This window comes from Limanda limanda, chromosome 9 (assembly GCF_963576545.1).
Source record: "Limanda limanda chromosome 9, fLimLim1.1, whole genome shotgun sequence".
NCBI classification, from domain to species: Eukaryota; Metazoa; Chordata; class Actinopteri; order Pleuronectiformes; family Pleuronectidae; genus Limanda; species Limanda limanda.
The window spans coordinates 20,137,823-20,165,720 of NC_083644.1; the positions used below are offsets into that span (position 1 = coordinate 20,137,823).

General features: G+C 41.6%; 1 protein-coding gene across 3 annotated transcripts; it reads left to right on the top strand.

Moving 5' to 3' along the window:
- Positions 1 to 1,669: 1,669 nt before the first annotated feature.
- Positions 1,670 to 27,758, top strand: gatad2ab (GATA zinc finger domain containing 2Ab). 3 transcript variants are annotated; one of them, XM_061077668.1, is made up of 11 exons: positions 1,670 to 1,778; positions 17,914 to 18,222; positions 21,836 to 21,959; positions 22,295 to 22,426; positions 22,636 to 22,707; positions 22,895 to 23,011; positions 23,139 to 23,339; positions 23,507 to 23,756; positions 23,873 to 24,270; positions 24,368 to 24,602; positions 25,176 to 27,758. In XM_061077668.1, the coding sequence occupies exons 2-11, from the start codon at positions 17,927 to 17,929 to the stop codon at positions 25,307 to 25,309; spliced, it is 1,959 nt and encodes a 652-aa protein (XP_060933651.1). In that variant the 5' UTR covers positions 1,670 to 1,778; positions 17,914 to 17,926; the 3' UTR covers positions 25,310 to 27,758. The 3 variants fall into 3 exon arrangements, with proteins under 3 accessions (XP_060933651.1, XP_060933649.1, XP_060933650.1); XM_061077666.1 differs by lacking the exon at positions 1,670 to 1,778 and adding an exon at positions 1,794 to 2,063; XM_061077667.1 differs by lacking the exons at positions 1,670 to 1,778; positions 22,636 to 22,707 and adding an exon at positions 1,794 to 2,063.
- Positions 27,759 to 27,898: the final 140 nt, after the last annotated feature.

Genomic DNA, 27,898 nt, shown 5'->3' on the forward strand with positions numbered 1-27,898 from the left:
TCTGCTTTTACACAATACAAATATGTTCCCATATCTCACCTGTTTAGCATGCTTGCACTGACTACCTGTTTATTTTGGGGTTGATTTTAAAATCCTTTTAATAACTAATGAAGCCAGACATGGGCCTGCTTCTCCTCATATTTCCGACCTTTTATCTCCATATGAGCCAGGCATAGCTAGCCATTCCTAAATCGAGGCCGAAAACCAAAGGAGATGAGCCTTTGCCGTGAGGGCCCCTACACTTTGGAACAATCTGCCAGAAGACATTAGACTAGCAGAATCAGTTTTTTATCTCCCTTCTGAAGACACATGTCTATAAAAAAAACTTTGACTTTTATCATCAGTATCTTTGTTTTTATTATTTTTACTCTGAATCCTATATTGTTTGTTGTGAAGCACCTTGTTACTGAAAAGTGCAATACAATTAACGTTATCATTATTATTATAATTATTATTATTATTATTATTATTATCTGAACATCTCTTCAATTAGACTGGAAATGTAAAGGTTTTCAGGCAGGATAACCAAAGAAGCAGCAACACAAGATCATGAGTTGTGACCAGGCATTGTTTACCAAGTCATGTAGTCCAGTTATGTCACATGACTCGTTGTGCAGGACTAAGTACTTCCTGAGGACAACAATGATCCTCGGAAATGGACAAAGGCTCTCAGGAAGGTGGCCGCCAGGGTTTAGTTTGTCATGGAGCTCTGGTGCATTGGAATCATAAACAAAAAAGTTAGGAACACCTGCTCCCACCAATTTTGCAAACAATCTGCTGCGGTGTCCAGGAGACTGTGGGAATGGCATTGGGTCCGATCCACTGATTTGTCTATGCTGCCAGTGATTCAGGAAAATACCCATATATGGAGCCGTCACTTGTTCTGATTATGGTCTGAGGCCTGGTCCAAAACTACTCTTGTGTGTCAATCGATGGAGTGGAAGAGAATGACAATTATGAAAGTAGCTGACTGTGCTGAGGCACATTATGCACGTGTACATGCGCACAAAGACCAATGCACATAAAGAAGCTTCAAGATATACAACATACTGTTTGTGATGCTCGCGTGACACAGGCTGTGACACGCTGCTGTGGTACATAAAACATGCTAAATGTAAGTTTTGTCTTAAAAACAGTCAATGAGGATCATATGGACAGCAAAGCAGACAATAGGGACCAATACAGCTGAACTATAAAGTAAAACATAATGAAAGGGTCAAGTGGATACGTGACCTTTAATGTTTGATGTATGTAAAGACTGATGGAAGTGCATGATGATGATGATGCTTATTGATGATTATTCAGACTCAAGATAAAAAACAACACAACACATATTGAAATACATACAACGCTGAGGTGATGCATGAACAGAGAAACCGTGACGATCCTGTGACAAACAAACACATCATTATCCAATGCAGGATAATCAGATTAATTTAAGCAATATAAGTGTATGATTGACAATTTAAATTTGATTCGTGCAGGAGCCTGGCTGTTCTTCCCTTGTTTTGACTCCCTAAGTTCCCTGAAGTACTTCAATCCAGTGGTTGCAAACGCATCATTTTATCTCTATGTCATCAGTTGCAAAGTTAACATTTCCGAGGTGTGTCTGAACGCAGCATGACGCCGCCTGTGGTGGCTCATTATCTGGCAGCCGGAGTGGCAGCGGACAGACGAGAGGGGATCCCCGGGATTTTTACACCGAAGCCAGCGAAGCACCGACCTCAAACACCCGAAAACCGCGGGGGGAAACTCGGCTTAGCTCCTCCTAGGACTCCGTAAGTCCGCGTGTTCCGCCACCGGTCCAACTAGTCCAATGTTTCGATTTCCAATTAAATTGTGACGACGAATGAAGTTTCTCTCTCGTCGTTAGCTCGGCTAACGTAAGTTAAGCTAGCTAGCATAGCCTCGTTTGAGCTAACGTGCAAGGTAACAGTTTGCGTGTCGCGGAGCAGCAGCACACACACCTTCCTCACACACGGGAACCCAAAAAAGTCCAGCAATAATACAACTAACTCCGCCGACAAACTTTGCGCAGAGATGCTCGCAATACAAAGTGAAATGTAAGTTGTTTTTGTTTACTTGTAGTGAAGCAACACGAATCCATGATCAAACATTTCTGTGCGTGATCGACGCTCGATTATGTGTGAATGCACTCGGCGAGTGTCTGTCTGGGCAGGGTGTCCAGGGAGGTAGCGTTAGCAGGCTAGCTTAGCTCGCTAGCTAGCTCCCAGCCACTAGCGGCTCGGTGAGGCGGTGACGGGGTCGGTTTCATTGTCTGCCGTGTATCGCTATTTGCACGACCACCGTCATCCAGGCTACATATCACAGTCCGCATCTTTATTTAAAGCAGCACGGTCTCCGGTGTCTGGCGACTTTACATGAATCCGTGAAACCCCGAGAGCTGCACGGTCGACTGCGAGCTGGCGCTGGTTAGCCGCTGGTTGTGTAGCCGGACAGATGGGCAGGTTGATGTTGGCAAGCCAAGTTACCGCTAGCATGAGATGTAGCCTGTTGTTGTTGATGGGTTAGTTGGGAATAGGTAGCTGTTATTTTTAAGGCATCGTGGGGTCACTCAGGTTTAACGACAACCATAAACAGTATCGCCACCGGTTACTGCCGAGCTGCCTGCTCGTTTTAGCCGCGGATGGGTATGATTACGGCTTTATGAGCCACTGGTCTCACAACTTTGTCAGATTAGCTCAACCGTGAAAAGCCTGTTTTATGGAGGCGTAATGGTGGACGGTTGCGCCTCCGTCGGAGTGTCTGTCTGTCCACCACGGATTAGCAGCTATCACCCACGTCACACCACAGACCACGAAATGCCTGCTTTGTGTTTGTTCCCGATTATCAGTGTTTCTTAACAGAGATCACTTAATGTATATAATGATCTGTCAAGTCTGAATGTTTTCTCTGTAACCAATATACCGATCAACCATCTACAACTGTGTTATTAGTCAGTCGATGTTGTGGGATGTTTTATTTATATGTTGTTGCTCTGCGATCAGGGATGTGTGAGCAATCACCTCGATCTACAGCAAACTATGAACCATGGTTCATGTTGCCTGAGGACACTTCAATTCAGTATTGGATTCACTTGGGTTTGAGGTGTGCGTAATCTGAACAGCAGTGTTTATATCTTTGCCTCTGCTGAACAAGTGCCCCCTTTCAGAGTGAATAGACAGTTGGCACCCTTGGCTAGTGATGGGGACACATGTCACTTTGCATTTTATGATGGGCCCTCGGATCTGCCTGAGGAGGGGTGGCCCTTACTAAAAAAAAAGAAGCCCTCCTGAAAGTGATGTGAGCGGACAGGCATGACTCAAGATCCACTCCGGAGCAGGACTCAAGCTTTATTTTTTTTAATCAAACAGTGTTCCTCATCACCCACCAGCTTTTTTTTTGTTTTGCTTTACTCATAAATGAGGCTCAAAGGTATCATCCTTTCTGCTGTACTTGTTCAGTTTCTTACGGTTGTATTAATGTTTATATTTTCAGGTCCAATCTTATGGAATTTAATCTTGCCGCAAGAGTTTGTCAGTGTTGTTGAGTTTCAACATATTGTGTTAACCTGAATGCTGAGTTGGCGTCGTGAAAGTAAAGGGTCAGAGTTTGAAAGTCGCTCTGCACACGCAAAGCTGGTCAAACTAGTTGTATCTGCTGTCGTTCCTTTTTTTGATAGACGTCATGGGTGTGAGTGATATTAAAATGGAGATCACACCTGTTTCACACAACCATCAACAAACGCACTGAATTTTGACGTGTTTAATTCTCAGGGAAATGTGACACCCCCGAATTCTGCCTTTGCCTCTGACCCGTTTTAATGGTTAACAAGTATCACTTGTACTGGCGATAACTCTAATCAGGGTATTATGGTTTAGCTGTTATTGTTGCCATCCATCCACATCTCAGTGTATTCCTTTCCGCTATAAGTTTTAGGCCCGACACTTCAGCATTTTAGCACATTACCTAAACCAAATGAACGGGGGGAAAGTGCTGAGAGGTCTGTACTTCTCTGGAAAGAGGGTACCATATTGCTGATCCTTTTGTTTTTATTAGCTCCTGGGTGCAAATACTGAAGGTCGTGGTTCAAAAATAGCAACTTTAAAAAAGCAAGTTACTCATTATATGACTAAAAGTTGAGTGGAGAGATGCAGCTTCTGAGTGCTATGGCATGAGACTCCAGGAATGTAATATCTCACTCGGTTGGGTTTGTTGGAACTGAAGAAACGGTTCCCTTATGGTGGTACACTGCTTATATAGAGCGTATTTTGTCACGTAAACTATCTTTGATAGGTGCTGACAGCTACATGCAGTCTCAGCAGCAACTAAGTTTAATTAGTGACAACTGATATGATGAACCACCAACAAAGTTTCTTAATTTAACTGATGACAGTGAAGCTCAGAACAAGATAAACATGAGAGGCTGCAGCTGAATGTTTTTGACACTCTTTGTGTAATGATTTTCGGGTTGAGCTAAGTGACCTTGTTTATCTTTCCATCTTCAGTGTCGGCCAACTAATATAGCACCTTCACACTAGTTTTCTCAGACTCAAAATGCTGCACTGTAGAGTATAAACATGAACGCCTCTAAAATGTCGTTCTTAGTTGTAGAAACTATAGAACGTCTGCTTAGCCTGTTTGGACACAGAATGTCAGTGGTCCTGCAGCTTTTAAAAGAAGGTTGTCTAGTTGCTCTCAGTTTAATTGTGGAAAATGTTTACTGTCAGAGAAAGGTGAGAGGTGAGACGGGTTGTGTGTGAACATAGCACTTACCGCGTTGTGTTTTTAAAATGTTATGGTGATAAACGTCCATATTGAAAACATTGTGAAATGTATATTTTCACAGTAGTGTCTAAATTTCCCATGAACTTTGAAAAAAATACTTTTTGGTTGAGGCAGTTTTCAAAACAGCATCTGTGAATTCACTGTGGTGCATAGTTCATCACAGTAGCCTGCTGGAGACTGAGCTCTGTCACTATGAAAAGGTTAACAGGAAGTGCTTCTGAAACTGTCTCACCAAAGTATGGATAGAGATGTTCTCTTTTACAATGATTGTTTTCAGCGTAGGCCTCAATAGTGTTGACTGTAGGAGTCTTGGACTCATTTACACCATGTCAGTCACTTGTTTATTGTTTTGGATGCACAAATTATGCATGCTTCTTTAAGTGAAAATTGACACAGTAGGAGTTTTTGACTGACATTGCTTTATTACATATGAAGTTAAGTACTTTACACCAGATGTCATTGTTAAATCACTAACTTTTCCTGAAGGTTTGAAAAGTGACTCAATGCTTTGACAAACTTGATCAAAGTTTATTTTTTACAGATTTACATAGTAATAACACATATGTATTTTATGTCCCTTAGGAACTGTCTCTCTTTGTTATTTATTGTCTTGCATGCCAGAGAACAGGAGTAGGCCTACTGGCCACAGGGACCCACCCAAAGCGCCTTAGGCAATTCTTAAAGCAGGAGGAGCCCTCCAATGTTTGACTGACGGAACTATTTCTTGTTTACCCCGTTAGACTTCATATTGACTCAAGCATGTGTGTGAACCGCGTGAACTCCCCGTCTCAAACAGTTACGGATACATATGTGCAGTTATGAGTTGACTATAAGATGTATTGACACTAAACTCCTTTTTTAGTTTTTATTTTGTTCAACTTAAAAGGAAACACTTTGAGTTGGGACATTTTTACAGCCTCACTCCAAAATACACTTTGACCTTGAGAGCACATTTTTTTCATCGTTGGTTATTTGTTTGGCCAATGTCAAATTACATGCTGCCTTTTGGTCTTAATTTGATTTGTGTATTATTGCAAAAACTTGCATTCCTTCAATAAATTGTCCCCTGTTGACCAGGTGGGCCATTTGGCTTACAATGAACAGGCTTTTAAGAAGTAGTGTTTTTTAATGGGAGTTTGTACCCATAGAGATACTATTATATAGGTGAAGAATTTCAAAAATATCACATTAGTAGTTGCTGATATTTAGTAAATATAGACTGTCATGTTTCATATTGATTTGTATTAAAAAAATGCATAATGTTTGACAGTGCAAAATAAGTTGATAGATTGGAAGAAAAAGATAACAAAGGGAGACAAACTAAGCTGAAACACAAACTGAGCTAATTTCACTATGGTTATTTTATTAAAGTAAAAAATAGACGAGACAAAAAGTCAGCAGGTAAAAAGAAATGAAACCTGGGCCAGCCGTCACAGGTTTCCCTATCTGTTCTTGAAATATAAATAATGAACACTCAAATGCATGAACGCTATGCAGTATTGAAATGTGTAAATGTGTACATTTCTGGTGGTTTCTTCATTGTGTAGTTGTATGGTTCAGAAACATTCCTTTAAAATAATAATGCAGGTTAAGCATCTGCCTTCTTGCCTCTGTTTTACTGGGCATTTCTGGAACTAAGCATCCTTGAATATAAGGAGGAAGTGTAGCTAGTCACATTCAGACATGCTGCCATGCAAATCCTCACATTTCCATCAGCTCAGCCCTTTAATGGTTAAAAACATATTGTTGACATATTTAGATATTTATATATATAAAATAAATATATTTATATTTAGTATATTTTAAATGCCAATCGGCGTCTGTTTTGTTCCTCTAGCATATTTACTCAAGTGACAACCTGCATGACCAGATTTGCCAATGGCATCCCATTGTCAACAATAATACCACTTGAACACCTTATGAGATACACATTTCTCCTGTTTTTATCAGTCTGCCCCCAACAATTGCTTCTACTGTGTGGTCAGTGCCGACATGGCAACTCTCAAACAGGCAGACCAGCAACTTGGATACATGCAGTATCAAGGCATATATCCAAAAGGGGAAACACTCTCCAGGCCGACTGCCTGCCACATGGCCGTTTTGTACAGGTTCTATCTTTATGTATTTCATAAGTGCACTGTCATGTTTGGCCTAACAAAACAAGGGTTACCCAAACTTTGGAAGCTTGAGCCCACTGTTCACTTACCCTATATATGATCTATACAGTAGTTGGCAGAATATGTTCTTGAAATCAAAGCTGTGGCAGGGGGGCTGGGAGGAGATGGAAGAATGACACAGGTTCAATTTATAGTGTACTTATGCCAGATTAACAGCTGTAGAAAATAGTTCTGACATTGTAGTGTTTGTGCCGAGTGCTGAGAGGTGACAAACACACTGCGTTAAGTGTCTTGCACCACGTCACACAACTGATGCTATTCCTGATTATCATTCCTGAAGCTCTCTGTCATTCCCACTGCCTCAGTCATATCTGTTGGATCGGTCCTCAATAAAATTTTAAGATCACATAAGTCCAAAAAACAATTTTAGTTCTCAAATTTTAGGCACTGTATCATTTTTTTATACTTGCAAAAAATGTATTGCACACATTATGTGGTTTAATGACATTATGGGGATTTAAGTGATCCAGTGACCAATCTATGTTTAGAATATCACTTATCCCTCTGTAGAGTTGCACAAGTTTTGTTTCCTCATTGATGGTGAATTGCAGTTTAAATAAATTCTCAGACCACTCTTGCAACATCAACTGTGCGAGGAGGTCAAAAGTACAAAATACGTTGTAGCACACATTTTATGTAAATGACTGCTGCTCTTCACTTAAGAGTAAACGATTAACATACATTCAAGTATACAGAAGCTTTGTGGGAGGATTGTTTAAAATGACACATTTGGTTTGCAAACTTGTGCATGTGGAATGGAAAATTGTAACAATATGAATGTGATACAGTCTGAGGTTAAGCCTAAAAGTGCTGCTCTATTTAATGGCTATTGAACAAAAGTATAACTAAATCTGCATGTGAACACCATCATAGGGAAATCAACATTTTCACAGCATCCCAGCAGCCTCCAGAGATTCCCATAGACTAAGATCTATAACGGTAAATTGATTATTGGGGAAAACACATACAGTACAATACACACCTGATGAACAGCAAGGTTTTATTTTTCAGTTTAAACAAAAGAAGTGATGCTTAAGTCAGTCTGACTTCAGAGGATGATTAAAAACCAGGAGCAAGTTGGGCCATAGCACAACAGCTGGGAACTTTTCCAAAATGAAGCAATTTCAAAAAAACATTTTATTTCACAATGTTGTTATGCTAAGTGTTCAAATGTTAAGATTATTTTGACAGTGTGGGGAAATAATTTGGACTATGACATGCTGCTACCGTCGAGGCAATTAATGGGAAACGCTGCTCTCAGCCATTATCAACATTTTCACTTGTAAACGCTTAAGAGAAAAGAATACGTTAACAAGACTACAATTCTGAACAAACATTTTGCTATACAACCTTTAAATATTTTAAGGCATAATTATGGAACCTTCAAAGGTGTTAAGGTTCAGCCTCTAGCAATAACATCACTGTTGGGTGTGAGAACAATTGCAACAGAAAAAGCTTACAGCCACACCCAGAGGTGATGTAAGGTGTGTTCATTTAAAAAAGAGACTTCTCTTTTGCCAGACATTCAGTTATGAACCTTTTTAAATATTGTTTACAGCTTTTTAGTTTCTTAAAAGAATGTGGCCGTCCTCCAAAAGATTTACGCCAGTGCTCACATTCTGACCGGTTCAATGTTCAGGTCATGTCAGTCTGAGAATCTGCAAAATTTGAAAAACGATTGTCATGAAACTGACTTCACTTTGTCTTTGCTTGTCTACATATACATTTTATTGTTGGCAACACAGGCAGTAGTTCTAATTTAAATATAATGCTTGTGGCACTCATTGGATTGTAGCTAGAAAACATCAGAACTCACTTGTGTATCAGATAAGTTGTGTGTGTGAATGTAATCAGATAATTAGATTAAAGTGTCAATACGCAACTAGTTAGTTTGTATGTTTTAAGTATTGTCTGAATGTGAGCACTTTTATTTGGTTCGCTAACGTGGATTAAGCGCTACTGAAGATCTTGTGAAACACTGACTTGACTCAAACTCAAAAGCTGACCTACTTTACCCAGTTCTGTGTTTTAACATTGTGTACTGATGGTGTGCTTGGCTCATAGATGTGTTGTCTGGTATACTGTTCTTTCCCCCCTGTTAAGCTCTGTATTCCCCTTTACTCTGGTCACTTCCTGCTGCCGTCCATTTCTGAGAAAAGTAATCTGATAGCAGTCTGCGTGTGTCCTGGCCCTTGGCTCTTTATGTGGGTATGGGCTTCTGGTTTTACAGGATTATGGAGTAACCATTGGGAAGAAATTTGGCTGAAATTGGAGATTTTGCCTGTCTTGGATTGTTCAAAACATTTATTTTTTCCTTTTTATTATAGCTTGTAATGTATCCAGTGATTTTGTAATTAGAGGCTCAAGAGAGCTGAGATGTTATAGAGCTTCGTAGCTGAGACGATCCCTCTCCGTCAGTCATTAAGTTATGATCTTAAAAGGTTATAAATTAATTACTCAAAAATGCCACTGAAGGCTACTATGCATTACACGTGCACGCTTGCCAGAATCGAGATGGAAGTTGGCTGCGAGAAGGATTCACTATTTTGTTAGTTATTTATGTAATAAGGATGCATTTAGGTACATCAGTGTATCTGTGTTTTTAAAAACAACAAACCATTGTCTGTTAATGTGGCTATATGTTTATGCATTGTGTGATCATGCGCAAAAGTCAGGTTTACACTGCCTGGACTTACTGCTGTTGTGGTTGTCGCGTTGCTTAGGGAGAATCCAGGTGGAGACATGCGCACGCACATACATACACTCTGTGTGGCTCTGGCTCACTCACACACACACACACACACACACACACACACACACACACACACTGACACACATGTAGACGCAGTCTGGCAGATTCAGGGTTAAAGGCTTCCATTTTGTTAGGTAACACCCTAATGGTCTGATCTGTCAGTGGCGTTAAAATGGCAGGGGCTTAACCCTTGGTGTTCGGGACCCAACCAGTAGGAGCACACACACACACACACTTACTTCTGGGCTGTCCAAGCATACAACAGAGGAGGGGAGAGGTGGAGGAAAGGACGTAGAGTGAGCAAGTGAGAGAAAGAGAGAAGACAAGGAAGAGCATTTTGCACATGGGTACAGTTAGATTATGGCTCAGCTAGCCACATGCGCTCTGCACCCTTCTCCCTCCCCCAACCATGGCACCACCTCAGCTGGTCCCTGCCCCCACTCCTAGCCTGGTGAGCACATATTAGCCTTGGTATGCAGTTTTTTTTCTATTTAGATTATATTCTGAAGGGAAATTACTCAACTCTTGGACTGAAATGGGTTTCCTTACTGAAAAAAAACATGACATGACATGTATGTAACTTCGGAACGAACCTTTATGGTCCCGCTGTAAGTAATCGTCTTGAATGATCACCTCCTGGTCAGTGAGATAATCTCCAGTTTTATTGAATCCTTCAATATCATTAGTCCCATAGCCACAAAAGAGAGATTTCTGTTTTCTTTTCTTTTTTAGAATTCATACTTTTATTGAACGGTGTTATTCTTTATTCTCCTTATATTGAACCTCAAGGACACAGTTAAAAAACTTCAGTTAAAAAAAAGACTGTTAATGTGTTGGCTGGGTGCGTGCGTCCAGTCCCAGTGGGGAGATCATTACTGTGCTGGAGATGAGAGGCTAGCACACTACCTTAGGGGGTGAGCATTTGCCATTGATCAGCTCTCTATGAATGAATGGACACAATAAGAGAATTATTCAGAATAAAACCTGTAGTATCAGTCCAGGTCACAAAATGTATTTTTTCTTTCAGACAACTCCCTCTTATCCTTCTGCTTTATACCCAGGGTTCTTGATTTACTTTATACACCTTAGTTTATTGACAAGACGAGTGATGTTGTTGTACATAGTCTTCTCAGATGAATAATAATTTCATTAAATTTTTTGGATTTGACCAAGCCTTTGTAGTAAATCAAAGAGGCTGCTTTGTCTCTTTTCATACACGCATGTTCTTAGATTTATTTCAATTGGCAATGGCGATGTGTCGTTTCACTTGCGTCTCTCACCTACCTCATCCTTTGTTATTTCCCTATCTTAAGATCTGCTCTGCCCTCAGGTCTTATTATTCTGAGGGAAACAAGGGGGACTCCTCCTCCATAATCTCCTGAGAGGAACAGGCAGTAATCACTGGCTGCGGCCCTCTACTCTCTTTCAAATCCTCATGTTGTTTTCCTTGCTTTTTATGTCAAAGGGATGTACAGTAGTATCACAAGTTAGACCGTTACACTGACATACAATATGCTTTATAATGTATTTATAAAGTATTATGCAAAAACTGAAAATAAAAAATGTCTTGTCCTGTGGAAGATTCTGCTAAATTCATGGTTTGGAATGAACCACATCTATGGACTTGGTTTTTAGTGTTGTGAGGAAAATGTATGTTTATTCTGTTCAAGTCCACAGCAAACTGTGGTGTGTTCCCCATAATTGTAATGGTAACAATGTATAAATTAATTTGTAGGCAAGAAAACCAATTATGTTTAGTTCACAATGTGTCGTTATCAGTATTAGCTACAGCAATCACAATGGACATCTTGAAGATATAAATTGTGCGTAGGCATAACCGGTCTGCCCAGTCTAATGTTGTCCAGGAAACTTGCATGAAGCTAATGGTAGTCGGTTTTATTCTATTTAGTAAAGAGAGCGGCACAGCAATGACTCCTAACCTGATAACAAAAGCTGCTTTCAGACATGCACTGAACTCCACAGATCCTCCGTCTTTTCCCCAGAGGAGGTGCATGTGTCAACGCAAATGTCCGAGTGGGAGGCTCAGCAGTTTCTGTTGACTTTATCCACCTGGCCTCCTAGTATTAAGTTTGTAGAAATTCATGAGAATCTGATGTGTGAACACGGTAGGGAATCCCCCGCTGGATTCACCGCGAGCGCTAATACGGGATAGATGCAAATATGGAAAGAAGGATAACAAATATATCTCGGTGTAGCCATACATAGACAACACCCATGAATGTCAAGAAAGTTTGTCGTGATAAGAACTGACGACGGTGTCTGTGCGTTGTCAATAAAATCACGGGATCTCTGCAATGAAGTTAAAACGTTACTTCCTTACGCTGCCTGCTGCATCCGGCTGCTCCACCACTCACCTGAATAATGAGATTTGTTGCTGTTGTGAACGCGTCTATGCAGAGTCTCCCGCTGCATTGTTCATGTGTGAAAGGCAAACTGTTGGTAAACGCCGTAGCCATTTCTCCTTATTTTGCACGCAGATCATGTCTGAAAGCAGCTTAAGTGGTGTTGTTAACGATGGGGGGCATTTGCTGTGTGTGGTGCCAGACCTGTGCTGTTAACGAATGCCTAAAGACGAGTTCACACTACCCAACCTCAAAGTCGGCAGGTCACGGCACAGTTAACACTTAATGATCTTGTGATGGGAGTCGTTTTTGAGTTGTGCAGTTTTTGTGAGTTCAAACTACATGAGAATGGCGACTAAGCTGACTGACTAGTATTTCTCTTGTTCTTCTGTTTAATTTTGCTTATCGCTTGATTTACCCAAATCACTACAGATATGTGTAATGTAAAAATTCAGGGGTAATCTTACCACTACATTTACCTTGAACACCATCACCCCGTTCTGTGCTCTGGTTGGCTGGAGTTAATGCAGATTCCGAGTATATTTCCAGCAGGCTGGAACTTGTAGTTACTGATCTTGCAGCAGATAATTTTAAAACCTGATTTCAGGATATGTCATCATTTTATAGGTTCCTGTAATCGGAGCCTGTCCTTCATAGTGAGAGGGCTTTGTGTGTAGTGGAAGTCAAACAGCTGTAATGTGAGCAGGCATGGCAGGGTTGATGGTCGGTAATGGATACTTGAGTGGTGTACTTATCAGGGATCGCGGACAATGGGCAAAACTGATCTTCGAACTGAATGCCACTCTAAGACGCAGAGACCGAGGCTGAGCAATATGGGGTACCACTTCCCTCTAGGCATCTCTTGCTGCACTTGATGATGGACAAGTCCAACTTGTTTGCACGATACTAGTGTCAGTTTCACTTGGGTTTACACATTGGATGGTGCCAGGGGCACATTGAAACTGCCAGGAAGGCCAGTGATTTATTCAGGATCTTTTGGCAGTTGATTGTCTGGCCATGAAACACAAATTCCTGAGGTCCTCATTCTAATCCAATTTGTTTTTTAGGAATGGATGATGGATAATGCATCCTAGTTGTCCAAACGAGAGATCAACATATCTGATATGACTTAAATTTGACTGACTCAACTAAGACTGAGAGAGAGTAGCTTTTTCCTCATGAATTTCTCTTGATGCTTTTAGGTTTGTTATACTTGCTTGTTCCCATACCTCCTCCTGTCATCACCAATCCTCTCAACAGTCTGAGTGCAATACTATCTCAGCTTCTGGTGGCTTGAAGTATTAATGCTTAGTGTCTTCTGCCCTGTAAACTTCTCAGGTGTCACACTTAAAAGCATAGACTCCTGTGTTTGATGGCTATGTACAGATAGACTCTCATATAATGAAGGTGCCCTCTTGTGTGAGTGGTGTGGCTTCACTAATGGTGATGACGTTTCAAGAAGAAGTTTATGCATTGCAAAGGGATTGACCAATCACATGTCTGTCCGAGTTAGTGAATGGTTGACCTTCCTAAAGAACAGGGTAGACATAGAATTCCATATGAGATGTGGTATGTAAATGTGTCAGAACTGCTGTAATCTGCTCAACCAAAAATGTGTTATTGTCGGTGTAATCTCATGTAGAAGTCTAACGTTAGTTCTATGTAGGGCTGCAACTAACGACTATTCTGATAGTCGATTAGTCACCGATTATTGAAACGATTAATCGACTAATCGGATTATGAATGACACAAATTCTCAATTGCTCTTATTTAGCAAGCAGCTTTTAAATTTAGCTTGAGGTTGTTCGAGGCATGTGATGACTGAAAATAAAGGCAATAAATATTGATACTTCATTAAAAAAAAATGTCTTTTAATAAACTTTGTTTCATATAAGGGTACTGTTGACACAAAAGCAAAGACAAATCAAGTTTTTGTCCATTTAAAAGCAAGGACAGGCAAAGTGCTAATAAAACAAATAAATTAAAAATCAAGTATTCATTTTTCCTGTTAACAAAAATGACAGGGAAAGTAACAGCAATAAAAACATCAACAAACGAAACTACAGTCTTCTGACTAAATAATTGTGAGTAAAACAAGACGTTTGTCAGGCAATAGGATAACATAACGCTTTTAAACTCGTTAATAAAAAGTTTAAACCATATTTTTGTAATGTATGCTAGAATCCTGCGAGCAGGTATAAACGTGTATATATAACATCTGACAGAGGCAAGTCCGCATCGTCTCCGTTACGATGTCACACGTGCCTCCTCCTCCTCACATGCGCGTGTCCTGCTTCCATGGAGAGCAGGTCGGCCGCACAAATACTGCAGGTAGTTTTTCTCGGGCTGTTACGGGTGAAGTTCTCCCGAACTTTTTACTTCCTGGTGCGCGACTGCGCGCGGCAGCGGACGCCGACATTGGTCCATGTTTCGTCGCTATTGCACATGCGCGACTTTCAGAGATAGGAAGGAAGCGAGATGGCTCACTCCCGGGTACTTCCATCAGCACCTCCGGTAAAACGCCGTTTAGTTCCGCTGCGCGGCACGAGAAACACGCGCTATGACGTCACCAACTAATCATCGACGGGTAAATTCGTCGGCGACTCCTAGTTCTATGATAATCTACACTGAGGTGCTGTGGCTAGCTAGTCATGTAACCTGTTGAGCTTAGCACCTAAAGTGACATGCTGGGCTGTTTATATTTTATTGGCTGATATAATGCTAAAATCTTAAAAATGTTCGTATTGCAGGTCTGAGCCAGGCATGGTTTTCTCTGTTTCAGCTGTTTAAAGCTCATCAGTCTACTGCGCTTACTAAGTTTGCCTTGCACAAATCGTCCAGTTAGTTTCATTCAAAATATGTAGAAAGCAGTCTATACAAGCGAAGTGACCTCCCTTGGCCATGGCTGCCATCAAATGATTCCACAGTGCTTAGAAAAGTTTATTTGATTTACTGATCCCCTCTTTGCCATCTTTGTTGAACTATTTAAGCCATTTGGTTCGTGCAATAATGGATAATTGCAGCAAAGATATCATTAATAAAGAATATGACAGCATCCCTACAGTGTACTATGCCATATTCTTAAATTATGCAAATACTTTCATTAAGCATACTTCAATCCTTCTCTTTCAGTGTAACAGTTTCAATATAAGGTTGCTATATTCGTAAATCGTGGGGGAAAGTTGTTTTCATGTTGTGGCTGCAGGGCCAGTGAGGGTTTAAGTGAATCCAAAATACTTAAAACCACAACGTATGCAGAGACAACAATTTTATTTTGGTTTCCACCTGTATTTCTTAGCAAAAGCAAATCTTAGGCATTAAACATTGGATTGTAGATGACATCCATCTCCTCTGGCACAAAGGTAGTTACATCTCTAGACCTGAAACTAGCAACCACAGCCGTCCTAGTGACGTGCAAATCTGACACTGCGTTGTCTCAAAGGGATTAGTCATTTTATTCATGACACGGTTCACCACCACGCTGTTGCAGTTAAGCAATATGCAGCTACCATTTGTACAGTTTCACAGGGTAAAGTATGGTTTCTCAAGCACTGTGTGTGGTGTATGGGCATGCACACAGTCACCCACACACAGACTTTCATTTCTGGCAGATAGATAGCCTTTGTTTCCAGGGATGGTACAGCAGGGCACATTTGGCCTTGTGTACTAGAGCAGAGTGAATCCTTTCCTCCACTAACACAGAATTCAGTGTTTTTAGCCGTGTAGTTGTTTTGGATGTCGTTAGTTGAGTTATTGCAAGCATCTCAGCTTAACATTGTGTAGAATGTCAAGGATGCTTGTGTCTTATCCACATTTGACACATAATGGTAAAAAGTGTCAAACTATAGGTGGGCTCTGGATGACAGACTCGTTTTGTTTGTCAGTGACTTGAGAACCACAGAAGTCAACATGTCATTGATATGTCTGCCCCCCTGTTGCCTGGTAGACATGTTTTGGAATGTTCTGTGGCCTTCACTGTCCTTCTCTCCCTCCCTTCTGCCACTCTCTCTCTAGGGGTTAAACCTCTACCTTTACTTTCTGAATCTTAGGATAGGGTAATATGGATATATCATTATGTCACATTGGACAACAATGACTTTGAGTCAGCTTTCTGAATTCAGAAATGCTAGATCATGGTGTGTGTAATCATGCACTCTTTATAAGACAGGCTCATTTTTTATAAAATGTCCAGTCAAGAATTATTTCCTGCTCCATAATGAGTGCACACCTTCATTGGGCTGCATGTTGCACAGTGCTATCATTTTCTGCTGTGTAAAATATTTCCCCAGAAAGTTAAGTGGTTCTCTCCACCCTGTGCTGTTACTGTACTGAGTGAGATATGGGTCAGCATCTGGGGCACTGGCATTAGGACGGGTGCCGTCCATAAACCTCTGAGTCATTTCATCTGTTTTTCTAACACAAATGAGGTTTTACCGCTTTCCTTTGTCCTAGGGGACAATAAATTAAATGTCTTTCTGTTTTGGACTGTTGAGCAGACAAAACAAGCACTTTGTATTGCTGTGGAGTGATGGACATTTTCATAATTGTATTAATGCTTCAATACAAAAATGTTTATAATATTTATTATCAAACATGTTGGGGTTCTGCATTTTTATTCTGTAGACCATCACTACTATATTTGTCATGTAAATACAAGCACAATCTTTCCTACTCCCTGGTTTAATATATCAGCAGTATGAGGAACCAAATGTGATTAAAAGTTCCTAGTTCATATTAGTAGATTTGGTTTAGAAATAACAGTCACTCTGTCCTCCTCTGTATTATTCAGGAGCAGTATAGTGCCGGTTGCACCGGTTACAGCAGGCCGAGACACAACGTGACATTAACTCTGCTGCTGAGATCACGTGATCTTGTTTACACGATCCCGTCACTGTTTTCAGCTCTTATCACCACAAACTCTCGACATCTTTGTGGGTGTCTTCTCCATGTAGGACTTGGCTATTTCACAAGGAGATATTTGTTTTATATTATTTGTTTTCATTTTTGTGTCCATCGCGTGTTAGAAGCGGCATCAGCCCCCCAACTTGCTTAGGTGAAGCCACTGCTGGGTTCACACATTGAAGTGTCCTAAATTTCTATGGACTTTATACTAGAAGGACAGGTAGAGAAAGTAGGCTGAAACTGCGGAGCCTCTCACTCGTTCACATTAAACGGAGTGCATGTCTGAAAGCAACTTAAGACAAAGGCAGCTTCTCAACTCAGTTATCACTGTAGGGCTTACACCTGCTGTTGTCAACTTCTATCATATCAATTTTGAATTGCATTCAGAGTGTCGCAGGCTTTTGTATTCTCTGCTCCACCTGATCATACCTCAGCCAAAGCAACTTAGTGGAATGTTTTATTACACACCGGTGTTCAAGGACTTCTACTCTCTCATTGGACGTGTGCTAATCATATCTATTTCCACATCATATTTCAGGACATCCTCTGTTAGTTAGGTCCTGGTAATGGAACATGATGGCAAATGTTTCTTAATTAACACGATTCACCACTAAAAACGAAATTTTGGAACAAAGCAACATTCATTATGTTGTTATGTATACCTCATAGGCAATAGAGAGGCAGGTTTGCAAGTGCATAAGTTGCTTAAAGGAACCTGCACAGTAGTGTAAAGCTGAGATTTGGGGGACAGTATGATGAAACGGATACAAAATATATTTCAGTTTGAACATTTCTTTGTGTATGCTCACATATGTAGAACATATCTCATTGATAATAATTCTATGTTGCCCTGGAGACCTTTTGCACCTACTTGATATGTCTTGTAACTGAATGTAGGCAGTTAATAACCGTTTGTCCTCTGTCTCCCCAGGGCGAGAGCAGCCATGTCAGAGGAGGCAGTGCGTCAAACACGCAGCCAGAAGCGGGCTCTGGAGAAGGACCATGGAAGCCCTACTGGGTCCCTCGGGGACATGGACGGCAAAAGAGTGAAGCTAGATGGGGAAGACTCAGATGGATCTTCCCCGGACCTGGTGGGATCTGGAGCCGAAGGCGTCAAGCTAAAGAGTGATCAGGCTGCAAAGGTAGCAACCAGTATCCTGAAGGCTGGAGAAGTGAAGGCCACCATCAAGGTGGAGGTGCAGACCAGAGACGAGCCCGTCGACATGAGTACATCCAAAAGGTTAGAGAAAGAAAGTTTAGTGTGGTTTGGCTACTGAATGTTTTGTGCGTTGAACTTCTGAAGTAATATGAACGGTGCTTCATGGCGTTCATGGACAGGGCTGAGAGGTTCATCATAAGGAAAATATTGCTCAGTTTACATGATACACTGTCAAACCTATTAGTCGATGAGAAACATTGAAAGGAATACTATAAAATGTTTTGCCTTAAACCGATATTCCTGTACACTGGCAAGGCTCCAGAGTGCAGCCAAAAATTTATGAAATGCTGAAATTTTGCATCGATTTTGGAAATCAGTGGTGATACCCAGCTTCAGTCAATAAATCACCAGTATATATGTGAACTGTCCAGAAAAGGTATTATAGGTGTATTATTGTGATGCCAAAAGGTACATTGACATTTTTTAGGTGCACCAGTGTGACCAATTTATTCATTCTAGAGCCCTGACCGAGCCCTATATTGCACTATCAGCCAACTTTGCCCAAATTAAACCATTTAATATTTCCAGCTGAACAAAATGCACTATAAGTTGTTTACAAACATGTTTGTGTCTGTGAGGGAAGAAGATGTAGAGGTTTACTGCTGAACTTCTGGAATGGTTGTGCCTCATTGATGTTGAATAATCATCTGAGTTTAAGGGATGTGATGTGTTGGTGTGTGAGTCAGTTTGTTTGAGAACTTGTCGAGGATTGTTTTATGTACTGCTGGCCTTGGATTTAGTAAAGGCTTGCACAGTTTGCGGTTATGCACAGAGATCTGTCTATGGGAGTTTCTGGTTTCTCACAAACTTTGCACCAGCAAATGGTCTGACAGGAAGTCGCTTGTGTGGTTTTCAGCAGCCTGCCCCCATTTAAAAAAGTTTGAGGCTCCTGAGGCCCGGGCTCCATTTTCTCCCACAGCAGCACCTGAACTCTGCCTCTCACTTCACACAAAATGAAGGCTATGTGTCACAAACTGGTTCCAACTGGCCGTTGCCATGGTTTCCACATTGGAAGGAGTTGTTGGAGGAAGGAGGGGCCAGGAGGGGTTGTGGGTGTGTCACATGACCACACAGAGAAATTCTTGATGTCATGTGACGTGTTTGGTAGAGCGATAAACACACACAGTGATGTGATGGCAGTTAAAGTGGAGAAGAGAGGTGATTCAGCTGAAGCTGGAGTGTGTTGGCTCTGCCTTCGGTTCGGTATATAAGACGTTCACTGAAGTTTCACCTTTGGCCCCTGTTTAACCCTCAGCATGTGTTGGTGTGCTTACTCACTGCAAGGTGACAACCTTATTGATAAGACTGGGTCTGTGTCGGCCAACTTTGTATAAATATACAAAGAACCTGAAATTCTAGCCACATTTCTAAATTATTAGAACTGAGCAGACGGAACGTCTTCATTGTATTAAAAAGCTATATCAATATGCCTGTGCAACCAATGACAGGAACAACATACAGAATTGTTTAGAATGTTCTCCCTCAGATTTGTGATAATTAAAAAAAACAACTCAAAACTTAAAGACTCAAATTCAATATTAAAACTTGAAAGAAATTAAGTTCAGAAATTTATTGTGATCATAATTGATATGAATATTTTTGGCCACAACGCCCAGCCCTGCTATGTACATATTTTCAGCAAAATGTAAACATTGAAACCGATCGTTGCCAGGTCTATTTATAGTCCATGTATTTCCTTAGTTTTAAGAGCCTCAAATAGCTTAAAGTGGCCCCTTCCTAGGTTGCATTTTTAACAGTCACCCACTGCACCTAACTACATCTGATTGAGTAAGTCCCATTGTGGGGTCAGCGTGAAGCCATGATCGGGGGAAGCCAAGGCAGGCAGAAACACTGTACCTTACATAACCAAGCTGGTGTGTGTTGCGATGCTTGTGTAAGCTGTTCTCAATAGACTAGTAGCAACCACCACGAGGTAGTCCATGTCATGCTATCAGAGGCCAAGTCAAAGCAGGGGCTCCCCATTGCACTTTTGTGACAGATAATGAAGCTCTCAATTCCCCTCGAATGCTCATGGTGTCTGGCGTGGTTTATGATATATATGGTGACTGTAAACAGTGCTGGAGTGTTCTCAGAAGAGCAGTGTTCTGAAAGTATCAGGATGTCAATTTTAGTTTTTTTTAGATTTGGATGGAAATGTACCAGAATCTTACATTCCAGGATGCAGCAGTATAATGTGTATGCGTGGTTTGATTGATTTCTTGATAGCTGGACAAAGTTGTGACGCACTGTTTGTTGTGGTTCGTGTTGAGAACGTTTAGGCTGCTGAAAATCTTATCTTATAAATGCAAGTATAATGACATGGTTATTGTTACATAGATGACCTTGTTGAACTGAGTGAGCAGTGTCTGTTCGACAGCTGTTGTGTGAAAGTCGATAGCAGGGAAAAGTGTCTGAAGACCGGAGCGTGCAGGAGGAAGAGGGTAAAGAACTGAGCCAGTGAGTTGGAGTATAAAAGATGAACAAGTAGGGATGGGGGTGGGGTGTGTGAAGTAGTTACTGAGTGAGTGACTGAGTGAGAGAGAGTGTACACAATAGGTTGGCTCCTGGCCATGTATTCCCCTCCCCCCTCACTGTCACCCGCTCGAGTGTCTCCAGCGGACCTCCGCTTCTCTCAGCTTGTGACTCTGGTGTCGGCAGCTGGGAGGGAGGAGAGAGCCGAGGCCCAGGCTGTGCCGATCCGGCTAGGCCACAGGCCTCACCACAGAGGTAGGGGAGGGGTGAGGCCCTCTCTGTGTGGTAAACTGGGCCTGATCTCGAAGATGTAAAGCCGCTCACACGACAAGGCCCGAACAATTATATAACTTCCCATGCATAACCCCAGGTTATGATGCAAACCCCCTTACACTACCACTGCCCTTACATCAGCCTCTACCAGTTCTTGCTCACTCTGCAGCTTTTATTCTCAAATGCACCAACTCTCAAGACCGGACAGGATTCCTGCTGTGATAGAGGCAGATTTTATTTTCCAACATTGTTCCCTCGCTGCAAATTTGCCACCAACCCCGACTTCTTATCTCCACCCCTTTCCAGGTTGATTCATATTTAGCACACGGCTAGTGGTCTTTGTTCTCGCTTGTCCTCAGAAAAAGCAGCGGATCGTTTTATCAAAGGCCCTAAACCATTTCCTACTGTAAAAAAAAAAAGAATGCAGTTAAAATGACAATGGTTTGCACGTTGTTTGTGGCTGATTTTGCTATGTGTGTGTTTTTTTGGAGCGTGCAGGAGATCTGACGATGTTACCTTTCTCTATAGATAATGGCTTGTTGTGATCTCCCTCAGTCGCCATTACACCCTTATTGATCTCTTGGTTCTTGTCCCAAATGTGCTCTAGGACACAAGATAAAATCATGATTGTATATCGCCATCTACTGGACGCTAGACACAACTACAGTTGGTTGCAGCTGATAGTGAACACAGTGTTCTAGACTAAAATGTAATAGAATCTTCATTCTTTCAATCAATCAAAATTGATTTGTATTGCCTATAGGCACAAATCCCAATGTGGCTCATAGCTCTGCTTTTAACCCGCAACATTCTTTGCTGAAGTATATAATTTATCATTCATCCACAATTAATCAATATTATCGTCGTCTGTTCTATCGTCTCCCCTCAGTGACGTAAAGAAAGAGCGGCAGCCACCATCACCTGATGATGTGATTGTGTTATCGGACAACGAGCCATCCAGTCCTCTCATGAACGGACACTGCTTCACAAAGACTGACACAGATAAACTGATGGTGGGGAAACATAATTTTATCTTCTTCGTACATAATTCTCTTGTTTTGTCCACTGGCTTCAAACTCTTTATGATCACTTCATTATCAAAAGAAGGGAGCATCTATTTCAATAGTAAACTTGAAAGCATATTTTTGTATTAGTTGTGTTATTACTCCTTATACCAACTTTGTTTTTAATCAATTCTGTTAAATATACTGACTTAATCTGTTATAAACCACCATAGTCATCCTTGTTATCCCTGTCTGAGAAATAGTTATTTAAAACCTGAAAATAACTGCAATAAAATTCCCCTGTTCGTCCCCTATGAATTTTATTTCTGTAATGGTCTATGTAGAAGTGTTCTCCAGAAGAGAGGGAGCGCATCATCAAAACGCTGCAGGAAGAACTGAGACTCCAAGAGGCCAAACTAGTGCTGCTTAAGAAACTACGACAGAGCCAGATCCAGAAGGAGAGCAATGTGCAGAAGGTAAAGAATGTGTTCTGTTTTTTGTTTTATTTCTTTCTTTTATTTTATCTTGCTAGAGTCAATAGATTCTACCCTGATGCATTTGTTAGATTGCTTTTTAGGTTTAGATTAAACCACACACCTCTTATTCTCCATCAAACATTCCAGCTTATTTGTATCTTTAAACACAAACGGCTTAAAACACAAACTCTATACCCTGTTACTTCTAGGCGACTGGCTCAGTAGCCACTCCTCCTCCTTTGGTTAGAGGAAGCATCACATCAAGCAAAGGACCCCTCCAGGTAGTTATAACACTTAGAGCCCCCTGCCACCACTAGTGTTTTAGAGACGCATGTTGTGAATTGTGAATTCACATGGCCTTGTGGTATATTATACAGCGGAGCGCAGACGACTCTTTATAAATTCATTTAAATTCAGCTTTGAAGAATGTTAAATTAAATATTTGTTATTTTCTTCTTGTGTTATCAGATGACAGGTCGCAGCTCAGGCACGGTGATACCTCCTCCATTAGTGAGGGGTGGGCAACATGTCCCGTCCAAACACAACCCTCAGATTGTCATGCCACCTCTGGTCAGAGGAGCCCAGGTTAGTGGGTCACACCATATTCTCACCTTTTTGAAACAAACCTCATTAAGTTCAGTCACTTTTCATGTTCCTTTCAGCTGTTGGATCTCATGTCTAATGACTTCTTCTGTTTGTCTGCTGTTATCAGCCGATTGCAGTTACTCCTCAACAGATAGCCAATCTACGTCAGCACCAGCATCAGCACAGCGGCTCAGGCCCCCCGCCACTCTTGCTGGCACCGAGGGCTTCTGTGCCCAATGTCCAGGTCCAGGGCCAGAGGATCATTCAGCAGGGACTCATACGGGTGGCTAATGTGGCCAACAGTAATATCATGGTCAACATCCCTCAGGTTAGGACACTATAATAATTATTATATGTAAAGCTATTATAGAAATGCTGGACCCTTTTTTCCTACTACTGCTAGACTACACTGCAATGCTGTCTTTCTTTTGGTCAGCCATAGGAAGAACATCCCAGTGTGTCATTCCTGACTTTGGCTTTATTGTTTGTATCCAGGCCTCTCCAACCAGCCTCAAGAACTCTTCAATGTCACCTAACTCAAACATCAATGACTCACCAGCCAGCCGACAGGCGGCTGCTAAGCTCGCCCTGCGTAAACAGTTGGAGAAGACTCTACTGGAGATTCCTCCACCCAAACCTCCTGCCCCAGAGTTCAACTTCCTGCCTTCAGCAGCGAATAATGAGTTCATCTACTTATTAGGGTTAGAAGAGGTGGTTCAAAAACTTCTGGAGATGCACGGCAGGGGTTAGTAGATTTTCACACTCTGGCTACTTTGGGGATGTTGTACTGCAGGGGATGCGTGTATTTGTATTTGAGTGTCATTGTGTACATAAAGTCTAAAAAAGCTCTTTCTTACACAGGCAATCTGGGCACTGCTGCTGCAATGGCCATCTCTATTCCCAAAGAGCCATACACCTGTGCTCAGTGTAAGACAGACTTTACCTCCCGCTGGAGAAAAGAGAAGGCTGGAACCGTCCTGTGTGACCAATGCATGTCATCTAATCAGAAGAAGGCCTTAAAGGCTGAGCACACCACTCGTCTGAAGGCCGCCTTTGTTAAAGCACTCCAACAGGAGCAGGAGATTGAACAGCGTATCCTGCAGCAGGCAGCCTCTTCTTCTTCCTCCTCTCACTCTAAAAACACCTCATCCTCCTCTTCAATGTCCAAGAGTGAGGTGCTGGTTTCCCAGCAGTACAAGCAGGTCAGGGCTGCCATGCAGCACAGACCAGTGTCTGCCCACCACTCCACCATTAAGCAGGTTAGCATGGACTTTTACTCTTGTGAACCAACACTGTGGTTTAAGTTATTATTTTCCACATTCAATCACAGTGCTTCTCTTTTTTCTCTCTTTACAGAGTCAGCTGTCACACAGCATCCAGGCTGCGGTGAGGTCTCGTGGTGTGGTCCACTCATTCAACTCTTCTCAGCTGCACAACTCTGTGTCAGCAGCACTGGGAAGCAGGCCAGGTAAGCATACTGCAGCACGTCTGCTGCAGCAGGGGGCAAAGGTCAGCGCCGGCAGCAGCAGCAGCAGCAGCAGTCACCAGGCCAGCGTGGCTGCCTGGAGGAAGCAGAACATGGGCAACACAGGTAAACAATGAGATGAGGTTAGACCGGTTGTTTCTCATTTTCTGCTCCTCTTTAGGGTAATCACTCTCTTCTGGGGTGGATGTCTCTCTGATGCTCTTACTCATCCTTCTTTCTTTCCATGTTCCCAGGATAAGCCTTTTTGTTTAGTATTCCTGTAGAGTGTTTGACTTGTTTGTGTACTAAGTATTTCATTCCTAAAAGATGCAGTTTTACTGTTAGGGGGTATCATACTTTTCCTTTTTCACTCATCTCACATTATGCTGTTTTTTCCTTTCTCTCTGCCTTCTTCTTACCTGGGTGAAAATAATATGATAATGTAATAATTGCATATAGTATCCATGTAAAGCGGTTACTCACATGGGCTCACTCGGACATCATCCAGAGTTTTTACTGGGGTCCTGGCAGAGGAACATCCCCAGCAACTGATTTGGACATTTGCGTTCTCCCATACAGCCCCTCCCTATAGTTTCAGTAGAAAATCTGGAGTTCAGTGCATGTCTGAAAGCAGCTGGTAATATCTTGCTGTCACTAATATCCAGTACATTAACAACGGATGTGTTTGTTTCCTTACAGGTGTGTCCATGGCCTATGTGAACCCCAGCTTGTCTGCTCATAAGACCACCTCTGCTGTGGAGCGTCAGCGAGAGTACCTGCTGGACATGATTCCCTCCCGCTCCATCTCCCAAGCAAACAACACATGGAAATAATGCAATCTTACTCTTTTTCTGACATCATAACTATTATCTTTTTAATATCAATAACAGCCATTCTCATTATCATTCTAATCCTTTCTATGGACTTCTATGCCTCTGGCCAAATGGTGCAGCGGATAAACAGCCTCTTTTCTGTGGGATGGAGGTGTTTCCTCAATCTCCTCAGATCCTTCTGCCGCCATCTTTCATACCTGAGTCCTGCTTCCCAAATTGGAGTTGTGCTGCAGCAGCTCAGGATTCTGGGACACAAGGAGATTGTCAAACAGAATTTTGGATATCTTCCTGAGGGCTGGATGAAACACTGGCGTGTACAATTTTCCAAACTTCTCGGGTGATGTCGCCTCACCCTCCTTGTATATCGGTTGACCCTCCCGGTTGTACCAAGTGGAAGTTGCCACACAATCCCTGAGCTGCCCTGCCTCTGGATTAGGCAGGGAAAGAATAACAATCCCTCTCATACTCCATAAAAAACTCGCCTTAGGTCCTGCCCCTCCAGTCTGAGCCGGTCAGACTCAGGCCCATGTGGTGGTCAAACTGAACTTCACCGAAGACCTCATCACAGGGATTGTGGTTGAGCTTCAAGGATCATTCACAGAATAACTGCTTCAGCTTTGCAAAAATGAATAAAACAAAAAAGGACTGTAAAAAATTATCTATCTGCACACAGACTGCCTCTTCTCTCTAACCTACGCCATGTATAGTAGAGAAGTTGATGCGTGTTGGATTATTTTGTATGGCTGAATATTAGGATTTTGTCTTTTTCTTCTGTGAGTCATATACTGTGTTTGGAATATTGAATATTGTGCTCCCTGATACTTTGGAAAGTGGCCTCTTGTTGAGGTCTGAAATTACAGGCTAATGTTACTGTAGAGGTGGTTTTACATCTGCTGGGTTCCATGTTGTGGCCTACTTTTAAATACTTTGTTTTTTCTAAGACGAGGAAGAATAATGTTTAAGGTTTCACTCACTCATGTAAACACGGGGAGCATATGTTAGGAGGACTATTCTTCTTGAATATTGTTAAACAGGAAAAAAAAAAACCTTCCAAAGAACTAGTGGAGCCCAAATGGAATCCCTTCTGCTAGAAGGTCTGTAGTTTATCTGAACCCTCTCTAGATATAAACATGAAATCATGCTAAACTGGGGGGTGTAAGGAATGTCATATTTTTGACATTGTTTTTGCTTTTAGTCATAGGTTGTGGTGCATTATTTTTTCTTCTATAGACAAACTGTCTCTGGGTTTATTTATAGGGTCATGTTAGTAAAGATATATGCCCTAAGTTTGAATGGATCTCCACATAAAACCATTTGTTTTCTGTGTCCAGTGACTCCCACTCGCCCTACGATTGGTTTATGAGAAGCTGGACAGCTTTCAGAATGTAGTATGCAAAAACCCCTATAGCGACACATGACATGAACGTCTCTTTAGTCTTTAACATTAAGGTGTGTATGATTTATGTCCGGTCCTAAGGTTGAATTGAGCTAACTATGCCTTTCACATGAGCTATAGTGTGTTTTTATCAGGTTGCAGCAGCACAGGATAAGCTAGTGATGCACAATATGTCCCCACATCGCTCATGGAGTTAAGTTCTTTCCCAACCATGTGCTGTCATCTTTAATTGCAAATTCAGGGTGGTCCAGTCTCCTTAATCCAGGCGTTGTGTTCATCTGTCCCCTATTGCAAAGTGTCACTAAATTAAAAATAGTAAAGTAAAATATTGATATATTTAATTTAAACAGTGGAAAAAGGGTAAAATACAAATCTGGATTTTTGGTAAGCGCGATGTTTAAAACAACAAACAAAATAACCAGCTGACCACCCTTCAATACCCTGTGTCTGTCTTTTATCCTCTTCACATTGACAGAGTGCTCATTGTTATCTCATCACTGTGTAATTACAGAGCTGGAGTCCTGCTGCCCTGTTGTCTCACTCTTGATTTTCTAACTGATCCATTTTGTGACCGTCTAATGTAACATTGTAGGAGTATGTGTCATTAGGTAAAGGAGCATCAGTGGGAGTTTATCATCACTGCACGCATGGGTTTCATTTAGGACGGCACAACTCACAATAAACATGCGTCGCTGATGGAAACTAGCAAACAAAGATGAAATTGCTTAAAAAAAAACCCGTAGCATTTGAAATCTTCCAGGTTGTCTGTACATTCCTGACAGGCAGAAGGTAGCAGCCAGCGTCCTCTGGATGTGAAACAAGCGGAATGGGATGAGCCCGTCACTTTGTGCCCTGCTAAGTGTAACCCTGTGCTGTCCTGACTACTGCCTGCTGCTGTTTGACGACAATATCACCATTCCGTATGTTTGGGTCGAACTACTGCTTAAAGGCAGTGCAGCCCAAATGGAAATGAAAGCAATGTATGAGAATATGTTTTTTAAAATTTTTCCCCCCTGCTCTATCAAATAATAATAAAACTAATTTTAACCCCTCTTTCGGGACTGGTTTGCCTGTTTATTTTGTTGTGACATTTCATTGGTATCTAGCACGTTCTAAGATAGTCCCTTTGTCCCACAATGTGGATGTTCAATGTGTTAAAGCAGAAAGAATAAGAAGCATCAATTAAAAAGTAT

Coding starts and splice junctions, on each gene's coding strand:
- gatad2ab (XM_061077666.1), top strand. CDS start 2,041: ATGCTCGCAATACAAAGTGAAAT. Junction 18,223..21,835: donor GACATGAGTACATCCAAAAG/GTTAGAGAAAGA, acceptor GTCTCCCCTCAG/TGACGTAAAGAAAGAGCGGC. Junction 23,340..23,506: donor TCATGGTCAACATCCCTCAG/GTTAGGACACTA, acceptor GTTTGTATCCAG/GCCTCTCCAACCAGCCTCAA.